At 40.0% G+C, this 12,063-nt stretch overlaps 1 protein-coding gene across 2 annotated transcripts in view; it reads left to right on the top strand.

Moving 5' to 3' along the window:
* EEFSEC (eukaryotic elongation factor, selenocysteine-tRNA specific) overlaps positions 1–10,169 on the top strand; it is a 129,411-nt gene extending 119,242 nt beyond the window's left edge. For both annotated transcript variants that reach the window (XM_066195234.1, XM_066195233.1), the window contains exon 7: positions 6,629–10,169. In XM_066195234.1, coding sequence (XP_066051331.1) covers positions 6,629–6,813 — 185 coding nt within the window. In that variant the 3' untranslated portion in view covers positions 6,814–10,169. The remainder of the gene's footprint in view (positions 1–6,628) is intronic.
* Positions 10,170–12,063: the final 1,894 nt, after the last annotated feature.

The raw sequence follows: 12,063 nt of genomic DNA, 5'->3' as shown, positions 1-12,063 counted from the left end.
TAGGGTGCATAGAAACAGTTCTGTAGAACTGATATGTTTTGGGACTAGTAGAAAAACAAGTGTGTGCTTTCTAGTGTATTGTGGGACTCTGAGAATCAGTTCTTATAACACTATGAACTTCGCTGGAAACCAGTGATAAATTTATTATTCTTATTTTAAAGTTCATCAAAATGTGAAACAAATGGGAGTACTGCTCTGTTTGAACCTTGTACCCTTTTTTGGACATAAGTATCTGTATTTTTTTTAAAGGATGGATGTTTGTTAAGGATGGATAAATGTGTATAGTTTTTAATCATGTTATGCTGAAATACAGGATTTTTGAGTCCTGCAGTACTGGCAAAAAGTTTCTTTTTCCTTTCAGTAGTCCATCATTGGAGTAAGCTGAGGGAGAGGCTGGGTTTTGTACACTCTCCGGTGAAGCCCTCTGCATCAGACTGTGGCATGGATGTCTCCATCTGGGCCTCTAATTATTTCTGATTTTCAGGTCAACCAGCTTTTGTACTCTCTGTTAGCAAGAGTTGATGCACACACTCTCTAACTGTGTAATTAGGGTTCAGGTTCTGAGAGTTCAATTTAAGGAAATCCTGAAATTGTGCAAACCAGCTGTTACGAATAATCCATTGTGAGTGAGGATTATCCCCAACACTTTGCCTCTTTCAAGTTTTGCTCTTTTTTTCCTTCCCTCGGGAGGAGAGAAAAATGTCTGCCTGTCATATTAAAAGGTTACGTTTGCCTCAGATAAAAATTATTTCCAACTTTAATATGCTGCCTTGACTTGTTCTCTGATGTTCAGTCAATTTTTAACGCTTGAATCTTGACAGGAAACAAGAAGTTGCATATAGCTGAGTCTTCTACCTGCAGCATTTGAAGGAAGTGAATAGGATATTTTGTTTACAGAAGGGAGAAGCAAGTTCAGTTTCTCACTGAAACTCTGCTCACAGATTCCTGAATGAAATGGGAGGTTTGGCAATAGTATCGGCAAGTCAAGAACAGTCTAGTAATTCCTTAATATATAATGCAGAAAGGAATATTTTCTATTCCTAGGGTACCTGCTGATATAGTCTCAATGTGCTTTTTCTTAACGGCATGGTGAGGATCCTGAGCCAGTGCTTTTCCAGCAAACAGTGGCAAGTACCAGTGCAGGGTAGATGGACTTTTAATTTTGGTCTGAAAGCAAAGTTCTCATTAATTGGGAGCATTGAAATCCTTTAACGTGATTTTTTTCCCCCATTACAATTCTTATGCTGTAAGAAAACTGTTTAATCATCCATGCAAATACTTCCATGTTCACCAGCATAGCTAACAGTAGATTTTTTTTACAACAGTAGGCTTTTTTTTTTGCACAAGAGAAGGGAGTTGTTGAAGTTCAGCAAAGTAAATTATTCTCCCTGGCTGTGCAGGAAAGCATGCCCTGCACCTATATTATTACACCTGTTTTCAATGATGGGTTTATCAGTTGATTAAAAATTGCTCCTGTCTCTGGCTGGGCTACAGGGAGATACTGTATTATCTTGCTTCTCATCTAAAGTGCGTCTGGCATTCAGTCTTTAAAATCTTACATTCAAACACAATGTTTCATTAGCTTTGAAGGAGACAGGACTATTCCTAAATATTGAAGAGACCTGTGAAAATAGGAAATGGAAATACAGAGATGGCAAATCTAAAAAATTAAGCTGGAAAAGGGGGAGAGAGATATAAAACTCCTGAAGGACTGAATAGCAAGTGCAATTGTGAGTCAAGAGAGAAGGAGCTGGACTTCAGAAAGAAAGAATGGAGACCACCCTTGGAGACCTCTTGAAGGAGCAGGGAAGCAGAAGGCTAATAAGGAAAAAAGTCAACAAATCTGATGTTGATAAGGAATGACAGTATTAAGTGAAGGAGGATGTGTAGTGGAGAAGTTAAAAGTGTAAAAGGCAAAGTAGAGTCCAAGGTTACAGGTAATAGATGAAATAAATATTTATATGGGGCAAAAGCACAGAGGTGCTCCTTCACCCTGATGTTGGGTGAGCAGGAGAAATTAGAGAGCAGATACTGTGTCAGCTTTCATCCTCCGTCCAGCTGAAGCAGTAGTAAAAACAAAGCGAAAGTAAACCTGCTGATGGTGCTGTGTGTGGGTGTTGTGATTTGTGTCCAGGCTGGTATTCCAGGCTGGCTGATGTGGAGCCTGTCCCGGGCCCACCATAGGATCTGCGGGAGGGTGTTCCTCACCTGGCTCTGCCGCGTCTTGCTTAACCTGAGCACAAAACTTGTGTCCGTGGGAGGGAGGGGAGCTGAATTGATTGTGTATAGATAAAATTGGATTTCAACCTATAAACAAGAAGGGATCCAGAGTTCTAGTGTGGAATTTCCATATGAAGTGGTTCAAGTCTGTGTGCTTCTATGCAAATTTCTTGTGTGAGCAGCTGTAAAACTCGATGCTGCCGTTCATTTAACTGTGTAAGATAATGCAAATCACTAAGCTGCTAGCTTTTTATTTGTGGAAATTGTATAAAATACTGTGGTTTTCCTTTCATGAGAAATTGTTTTTAGACTTGGAAAATTTTTTTCCTGATGTGGTATTGCTTTTCATTTGAATTTGAACATGCATTTTTTTATTAATATAATTTATAAATGGATCAGTTTGGACTAAATCCTTCAGGCCATTCTGAGACAAAGGGTATTAAAGAGTCTGTATTTTTATTTGTTAATTATTAACAGTAGTTGAAAAGAATTAATTAGATTACACTGTTTTACAACTAGATTTTCATATCTAACCTGAGTTAGTGGATGCTAAAAGTACGTTTTGCCTAAGACCTTGTCAGGGCACTTCTTCTTACAGACGTGGTTTTGATGGGTAGGAATGAATTTGCTAAGCTTTCACATATCTTATGTGCCTTTGAGGATGGCCCGTTAATAATATTAATACATAGGTGTTTTCCATTGTTGTATGCAAGGCATTTTTTAGAACTTTGAAGCTGAAGTATTTTTTTTTTAATACACAGACCTTTTCAATTTAATCCATTAGCAACTTGCCAAAATAAAGTAATTGTCCAACAGAGGAAGAAAAAAAAAATCTATTAACGTTTGCTACGAATCCGAGTAGTACAGGCAGCACTTAATTAATGGAACAGATTTCTCACTATGTGTTCAAGCTAACACAGCTATTGTTCAGCAGAGATTAGACCCTTAATGTAAGTAAGTTAAACTAGACCTCCATCTAAAAATATCCGTCATTTCAGCTATTAAAGCTCTGATGTCTTCTTCGGTGACAGATATATTTCCCTTCATTTCCTTGGTTTTGTGAAATGTAAAGTATGCATTGTGTGTAATGTGAGAAATCCACGGAGGTAGATGAAACCCCGATTGTGCCTGTCTCTCTCTGCCTGCTCCTTTGTGCTGCTCCCTGTCTCAGAGCCTCCTCAGCCCTGAGACCTGCTGGCACCAGAGCAGAAAAACAGCAAATGCCATTTGTCGGGCTATGATGCCAGCCACCTAATCTGTTTGCAGAATGAGGGCCATGGGATCTGATTAGGTAATTTAGATACCATGTGAGTTTAATAATACCTGAGCTGCCTTTGGCTGTCAGCCTGTCACTTCACCGGCAGGAACGACCATGTTCTGCTATTTTTTCTGTAAATTTTTTACCTGGAATACCTGCTTTAGCCCAAATAGGTGTTAAGTGCTGCAGTTGAGGTATACCTTTACTTCCTCTATGTGTAAGTTAGTGAAAGGGTGGACGAGGTGAAACGGCTCAGTTTTGAATGCGTTTTCCCCAGCAGAGTTCCACATGCAGCATGTCTTCCTTTCTTGAAAACAAAATTTTTCAAATTTTGAGATGCTTTCTTTGAACACCACAGATGCTCTGCCAGGTTTCAGTTGTATTGGGCCATCCAAACTGACGCCACTGGTGGGTTTGGAGCTCAGTTTATCCACAGTGGTTATTTTACCCTCGTGGCTGAGACTTCCCTGCCTTGCTGCTGCAGTTGAGGGTCTCTGTGGGCTGAGAGGGCAAGCGCTGCCGTGTCCCTGTGGGCGAGGGCTTGCCGAGGCAGCCTGGGTTCTTCAGATACCCATAAGGGAAAAGTTTGGCTGCAATTTTAATGCCACATCTCCTCCCTTCCTCTCCCCTTTCCGCCAATTAGCATTTTTTGGAAATTAGAGTCTCGCAAAGCCTGCTAACATAAATAAAAGTGTTTTAGGATTTGTTTGCTTTAATTAAAATGTGTCTTTCTGAAAGGATTTAGTTAAACATCTTTCTTAAACGGTGCTGTGCCAGTAACAGCAGCATTTGTAATAGTGATAAGACCCAGAAAGGGAAACCAACTGGAAACCAAAATGAAATGTTTCTTTGTCCAGAAAATAAATGGTCATCTCAGGAAAGCGGAGGAAACCCTGTGCAGGGATAGTTACAATTAGCTTGATCAAAACAGTAGAAAACATTAAGTATTAAGTAAATTCTGCAAAGGTAGCTAGTGGGGCTGCATGAGGTCACTTCTTTGCTGGTTTTGTATTCCCCTTTTTTGACTGTTACTATTTTTTTTCTAGCAGCACCCGCAATGCTCTTAGAGCTTTCCTAATAGGAAATAAGTTGCTTTTCATGTAGTGATAAATTATTTTTTGTAGTGAAGATGGAGTGATTGTAAGGGTAATGATATTAATGGGATTTATATGAAAGCATCCAATTAAAAAATCAAAACAGCTGCATCAAACATGACTCTACAATGTAATAAAATCATATAATAAATATGTGGTCCTGCCACACCATATTACCTAGTTCGATTAATTGAACCTTACATGTGCAAAGATAGTCATTATCAGACTTCTCAGCCATCAAGGAAGAACAGTCTCAATTATTTTCACAATGAAATAATCATTGCTTTTTTTGTGTCCTGCCATCTAGAAAGAGAAAACAGCAGCTGCCATGACTGCAAAATGCATGATCTTGCAGAACTGTACGAAGTTGATTCTGCTTGATGCTGGACTCCTGCAGCCTTAGTGTGGGCTGTAATTTAGTTATATACAAAACATATTGCCTTTCTCCTCTTTTGGACCTTTGCACTTTTTTCCCTTTTTTTTTTTCTTTTTTTTTTTTTTGGTGTTGGTCGGTGGTTTTTTCTGGTTGTTTTGGGTTGGGGATTTTTTGGTGTTTGTTTGTTTTGTTTTGGGGTTTTTTTGTGTTTTGGTGGTTTGGTTTTTTGTTTTGTTTTGTCTTTTGATTTTTCCCCCCCCCAAAAAAGACCTCTCTCTCTGTCAAAGTATCCCCAATGCAGGGCCTTAGGGATCGTTTACAGCCTCTGGTTGTGAAATGGCAAATGGGCAGTTTCCTGGTTTTGCTTCAACACTTCCTCATTTCCTCCCTTCCCTTGGCCGTGCGGTGGGAATGCTGCTGCAACAATTCTCTTCCTGACACAGCAAGATGAGGAGGTGGGCTCTGGGGCTGGGTCCCCTTGCCATCAGCTGTGAGTGCCTCTGGGTGTGTCTGAGCTGGAGCAGTTCATCTCCGCCCATAGACCTCCTGTCTCCAGTAAATCATAAGCATCTCAATCTTTTTGTCAGGCCATGATATGAGAATCCGCATCCGAATTTCAGTGTTAAGAGAGAGAGGCTGATTGAGCGTTTGTGATACGGTTATGTGACACCACAGGTTAAAAATACCTGAACTGATTTTGGCCCAGTGCCTGAAAGCCACAGTGCAGCGTATTCTGGTGACGCTGAAAAAGCTTCCAAGGAGTTTGTTGCCTTCTGCTTTGTGCAAGTGCTTCTTCAGGAGTGCTCTTTTAGGAGCTGCATCTCTCTTGTTTTATAGAATTTCTTTGCACTTTGCTGTCTTGCATTTCTTATCTAAAATGTTGCCTGTGTGTTGAGTTTTAAGAAAAAATAAAGGTGTAATAAACCCTGGCCGTTTAGGAAGACAAGAATGAATATTTTTGTTTGGCACAAATGTCTGGAGAAACAGATCCCCAAAATATCTTGCAACTTACTTCTAGTGCCCCTAGCCATAAGCAGTGCAAGTTGAAACCCCTACACATACTTTGTCTTAACAAAATAAAAACAAAACAAAAACCCAACAAACACAAAACCTGTATAATTCACAATGTGCAAGTTACAAAAAAACCCCAGTCTGCTTCTGGTAAATCCAGAAAATAGACTTAAAGAAATTCAAGAATCTTCTTAGTCTTTTGACTTTCTATAATTTTATAGAAGTTTTATTAAGTTGTTTTTTATTCATGACTTATATTTTTATAAATATTCTTAGTGATAACAAGAAACTTTGGGTATGTGTTTAAGTAATAGGAAAGGCCTGCCAAGTAAAAGACTTAGACCAGACAAGCTGGTCTGGCTTGCTTAAATTCTTGCCTGTGTTTAATACTTTAAAAGCTGTAGATGGACACTGAAGGATTCAGGATACTGCACTGGATTTGTAGAATGACTGTTGTGAACTTTATGTTTAAAGATTTCTCTTATTTTCTATGTAGATTACCATATTGCAGGAGTCTTATGCAGAAATGTGACTTCCTTAATGTATCTGATATATTTTCTTACTTAGTTTGGTTGATTTCAAATGAAAACATGCCTGCTCATTTTTTCTAGTTCTCTGAAATGTGATTTTGAGTGTGTTAGTCATGTGTGTGTTCTCGTTCTTTTACAGATGGGCTGAAGCCAGATACCAAGATGATGCTAACTGCTTCCTCCAAGAAGAAATCTAAGGGAGGGAAGGGGGATATGACCAAAGAGGATGAAAGCAGCAAGAATGATTCAGCCCTACCTGTTACTATCTCTCTTATCTTTAAAAGATATGTTTTTGACACACAGAAGAAAATGATTCAATCCTGAGGAAGCAAGAGAGGCCTCTGATTACACCTCGAAGTCCAGACACTGAAAAGCATTGAGGTGGAATGTGTTTCTTGTCCAAACACATTAGACCTGTTCCTTCCTCACAAACAGAGCCTGGAAGCTCATGCTGACTGTGCCCCCTTTCAAAATCTCTGCAATCTTATATTATTCTGTTCAAATTTGATTATTTTGTCATCTCTATGATGTGCATCTTTATGGCATCTCGGAGAATCTCACCTGCCAGATGAGCACACTGGGGTGTACATTCTAATTGCACTGTTTTCTTGGATAATTGTGTTGAAGTTTCTCTTGATTTAGAAGTTTGCCACCAGTATTAATCTAAATCAAGTCAATATGTGAATTTCATGTGACCCACAAAGTGAAGCTGATTATTCTAGACTTGCTTCCTTGAGCAGAGTGGGAGACAGAAGACCCACTATTTAATAAGTGAAACCTAAAATGGATGTTTCAGATTCCTTCAGTTGAAACTATGTAAGATGCTGTCTGAGAGATGATATGCATTTTTTTATATATATGATTTATATCTAGAAACTTTTTTCATATTAAACATAATGATCTGTGTAGCTGAGAGTCTTAATTGTTCTGTTTGCTGTTCCAAAGGTTCAGAATTGATCTTCAGTGACATTTTACGTAGCTTTTCTGATTTTCCTGCCTGTTCTGCAAACTGTTGTCTTTTTCTTTTTCTTTTTCTTTTTTTTTTTTTTTTTTTTTTTTGTAACTAAAATGCCTTTGGTGTGTGAAAGAAAAAGTTGCCTCTGGAAATAGCCAAGGGCTTTCTTTCATTAAAATAATGATAGAAGATTGCTGCATAAGCCTTGTAAAATGAGTGTCTCCAAGATGCTTTAGAAACCATTAGTTTTTAATAGGGATTTCATGGCTACTTTAGCTCTTTCTCTCAATTTCATGTCCTAGGCTCATAAAAAGGACAGCACTGGTAATATCCCTTCCTTGTTGCATACAAAGTATAGGACACCTTAACATGAAAACTAACAGCAATTCCACAGGTATGAAAGCTGCAGTGTGGAACAGAAATTGGACTCGGGCTTGGCAGCATGCCAAATGTTAGTTCCTGCCTTTTGAACAAAAAGAGTACCTGCTTGTTGATGCTGAATAGCAGCCTGTGACCTGTTTGCTGAGGTCAGCTACAGATGGTGACTGTATGTATAATGTAAGAGCATTAGTTGCACATGGAGGTAAATAATTGCTACATTCATTCTTATTAATCATATTATTATATCCCTTGATGGGCATGAGTCCATCATGTTAACATGATCCTGATTTTTTTCCAGTCTTTTCCTTTTAATTTCTAGGTAGCCAAAGTGGCTACAAATGGCAAAGCTGTCAGCTATGGAGAGGATATTTACAGCTGGACAGTTGTGAGACAGAACAAGCCTGGTGTCTAAACTAGGCTGATGGTCCCCCTTTAAATCAGAGCAGAATTAGTGCTTTGTGTAATCCCAAACAGTTTCTGCTGAGTGAGTCCAAGCAAAGCTTTAGCACATCCCTTAAGATTATGGGGTATGCTTTCAGTGTGATCCCAGAGGAATTAGACAGGCAACTTCAGCTATTGGCTTAACGTAACTTGTGCTGCCAGCCTTGCTGGAAAATGTATCCTTCTGTAATGGAAAAAATGTATTTCACACCCCTGTCACCTCTCCTTCCTCATTTCTCTCTTCTTCCCAAACACCCCCAAAAGCAGTCTTTGGAAAGAATATTCATAATGTTATCTTTCTTTTAAGCCGTTATCAAATCCTGTTTTGTACTCTGCACTGTTACCTCTGTCTAAGATACTGCAGTGATGGAACACAGAGAAACAGATCACACTGAAGGAACAGTGTTACTGTCATCTCAGGTTAGTCTAAGAATTATGGGTATAAAAAAAACCTAATTAAATACTCCTAGTTATTAAGGAACTTATATTTGTATCTGTATAGTTCTAGTGTCCTTGCCAAATTTTAAATGGGTTGCTAATTTGGAGTATTGGAAAGAAAAGGGGAGTGATCAGGAAAGTTTCCAGAGTTATCCTTGCACTTGCAGGGTTTTGTCTTTCTCATTTCTCAGACAGTTTTGAGTAGTTCTGGAGAGGAGGTTGTCAGTGTAAATGGGGATATGTAATTTTACAAAAGCCTATCTGATGAATGTTTTCCCCCCCACACACCATGGATTGCCCTTAACAGGATCAGTGAGTCTATTGTTATGGAACCTGATCCCTTTGAAAACTCATTAATCCTGAACACTTAGATTTGCAGCCCTCTGCTTGGCTGAAAGGACTCCTAGTGCAGGGAGTCCAATGGTTTATTTGCTTGGGGTACTTCAAGGGAGTGAGCAGCAGTAATTCCAGAGTGGGACCCATATCCCTTTCTCATCCAGTCTCTTCTAAACATATTTTTTAAATCTTGCAATCTTCCATTTAATTTCCAGACTAGCATACCAACTTGGCATTTTTCTTCCATTTTCACAGTCCACGACCTGATCTCCTCCTCAGTGCTCCCATTTCATTCTGTGCTCATTGCTTCTGCTTGCTCTGGCTCTGCTCTTGCCCTGGGGATCCGTGGCAGGGCTCCCATGATGGTTGCTGGGAGCCCAGTGAGGTGGGAAAGGCTCTTGACCTGCAGCTCATCCCAGCTCCTGTGTGCACTGAGGAGCTGCCTCTGTTGAGGCTTTGACCCTGAGTAGCTCTGATGGACCCACAGGAGCAGGCTGTGCCTTCACCTGCCACGCTACCCTGTCCTTGTGCCTTGGAATCCTGTGGAAAGCCCCTGTCACAAAGCCTCATCCTCTCATTTTGCTCGTGTTCCAGGGGTTTGTGGAGGATACACAGCTGGGGAGTGATCTGTTAAAGACTGGGGTTTGGTTTTTCCTTTCTCCCAATGTAGAATTCCAAAGAGAGAACCTAAGTGTGCCCCAGAACTTTGATTATAATGTGCTATTACTGCAAATCTCTGGCTGCTGTCCTGAGGCTGTTGGATATACATTCAAAAAAGGGTGAAATGGTGGAACAAAATGATTATGGGAAAATCAAAGCTTTTAAAGATATTTGTAGGATGAACAGATGTTCAAACATTCTTTTATTTGGTTTCCAGACAGACGCAGAGACTTTCCTTTCATCCTCATAATCAGTGCATTATGCTGTAATTTGTAAAAATGGCATTAAAAAAATATTAACAGGGTCAAATTGTGATCTACTGACTCTGTCATTAAGCCGTGAAGTTAACAACGGCAACTGGGAACGTGGGTTAAATGTTGCAGAATGTACTGAACTAGCATATTTTGTCAGACTGTATTATAATGAATCCAAAATGGAATTAAAATGTAAGTTTTTTTAATATTGTTAAGGTTGTCAGTGTTGCAAAACTAGAAATTATTATGCCTGTTCAGATGCTTGGTGAGTAATACATCTTCAGGTTGTGGGGAGAGTAGCTGGGAGAAAAGCTCTGTTTTTGCAAACCTGTTTTCTACTTTTCCTTGGAATTTACTTTGGGACTGCAGTCTGGCTTGTGATCATGCCAGAGGTCTGGAGCCAGGAGGGTCAAAGCTGTGCTCATGGTAGGAAGGATTCAGTAGGTGGCATCCTTTGCTTGAAATCAAAGCTGAGTCTGCCCACCTAAAAAGCAGGTTTTCACTGGAACTGAGACAGATGGGTTTGCATCAGGCTTGCAACCCAGCTCTTAAAGAACAGCTTCTATTAAAAACTGCAATGCATTTAATGTCTGGGACAGAGCCATCAACTCCAATTTGTTGACCAAAGCCTGAGGCACCAGTGTCCTTTCTGTGTATGTTTCTGGCTCAGCTGAAAACAGCTCTGTCTCTTCAGTGCTGTATTAGTTGATTGCAAGTAACTGACTGTGGAAAAGTGAGCCATCTGCACCAAGGGAGTTCTTTATGTGTACAAGGCATCTCTTTCTGGGCCGTAGCACTTTCCTTGCCTGTTGGACTCTGCAGCTGTACAGCCACGGGGTGGTAAAGCAAAGTGAGAGCCCATCACAGCTCATGGGAAGTTGGAGTGGTGAAGCCACAGTCCACCCCAGCACTGTTTGCCCCTCTGCTGGGAGAGCAGCTCTGTGTTTACATCTGCAAAGTGCTCCGGGATCTTGTGAAATGAAGGATGAAAGGCAGCAGAGGAACGCTACCTTATTAGCAGTTTCAAAACCCCTTCATGATTCCCTTTTAGTTTAATATCCACAGTGAGCTGGAAAGCTCTTCATTTACAAACACATGAATTTTAAACAAACTTGTTGAGGATATAAATAGAATTATTTTAAGATAGAGCCTAGCACTGGGAGCTAACCTGCCAAGCCTGGTAGAAGGGGAAGGACTGTAGGACTGCAATCTGTGGTAAGGCCAGTTTTTCTAGATGATGGGCACCCAGAAGAAATCCAGGGGCTTGGGGAGGCTGAGTTAAAGCAAGATACTGGCAGTCTTCTGGGATTCCCCCCAAATTCTCCTGCTGTTTTGTGCAAAAGCAGGTTAAAAACATCAGTTTACGCTGTTGACAGTATATGAGAAAAAAGAGTACAGTGGCTCTGCTTATTTCCCATTGCCAACACCAGAATATGGAGTTTTTCTCACATCTCCTGCTGTGCATGCTGTGCTAGTTGAAGTTCCAGTTGTTGGGTTTCCATTTCTCAGTGTTACAGTTCTTTATTTTCATTTGTGTGTCTGATACCGGTGCTTTTCCAATATGGTGTAGTCAGTCTGCAAGACTCAGATCATCCACCTCCCCCTCAAGGTGACTGTTGCTTGTCAAAGTTGAGTCCTCCTAGGGGCATCTAAGCCATACATTTCTGATACATTATACATTTCTGATACATTATACAAAATATACATTTGTATACTTTTTCTAGTAAAGGACAGGAGAGAGAATCTGTCAAATTCTTTCCATATTTCACAATCAGCTGTGAAAGGATCTTATTGAACAGAATCAGAAAATACTGCAAGATCTTTGGTAAATCTCAACCCTGCACTGCTTTACAAGGCACGTTCTTAAAAACAAGACTGTCTTTTTGACTTTTGAGTCCTTGCCAGTCCTGCCTGTTCTAGTTCATATTTCTTAACCAAAAGGTAATTTGAGGTCTGGATCAAGTACTACTAAACTGACAACCCCAGCAGTGAATGAGGTGCCTGCTAACACCCTTGCACTGGCATTTGGCACTAAAACTGATCTGATTATTTTTGATCCTTTGAGAAAGCTAGGCTGTTCATTAGCTCTAGCATGTTCTGTTTAGATCA

This window comes from Chamaea fasciata, unplaced genomic scaffold (genome assembly GCF_029207755.1).
Source record: "Chamaea fasciata isolate MVZ Bird 193981 ecotype frontalis unplaced genomic scaffold, bChaFas1.0.hap1 SCAF_13, whole genome shotgun sequence".
Taxonomy (NCBI): Eukaryota; Metazoa; Chordata; class Aves; order Passeriformes; family Sylviidae; genus Chamaea; species Chamaea fasciata.
This window is presented reverse-complemented; position numbering and strand designations above follow the sequence as displayed.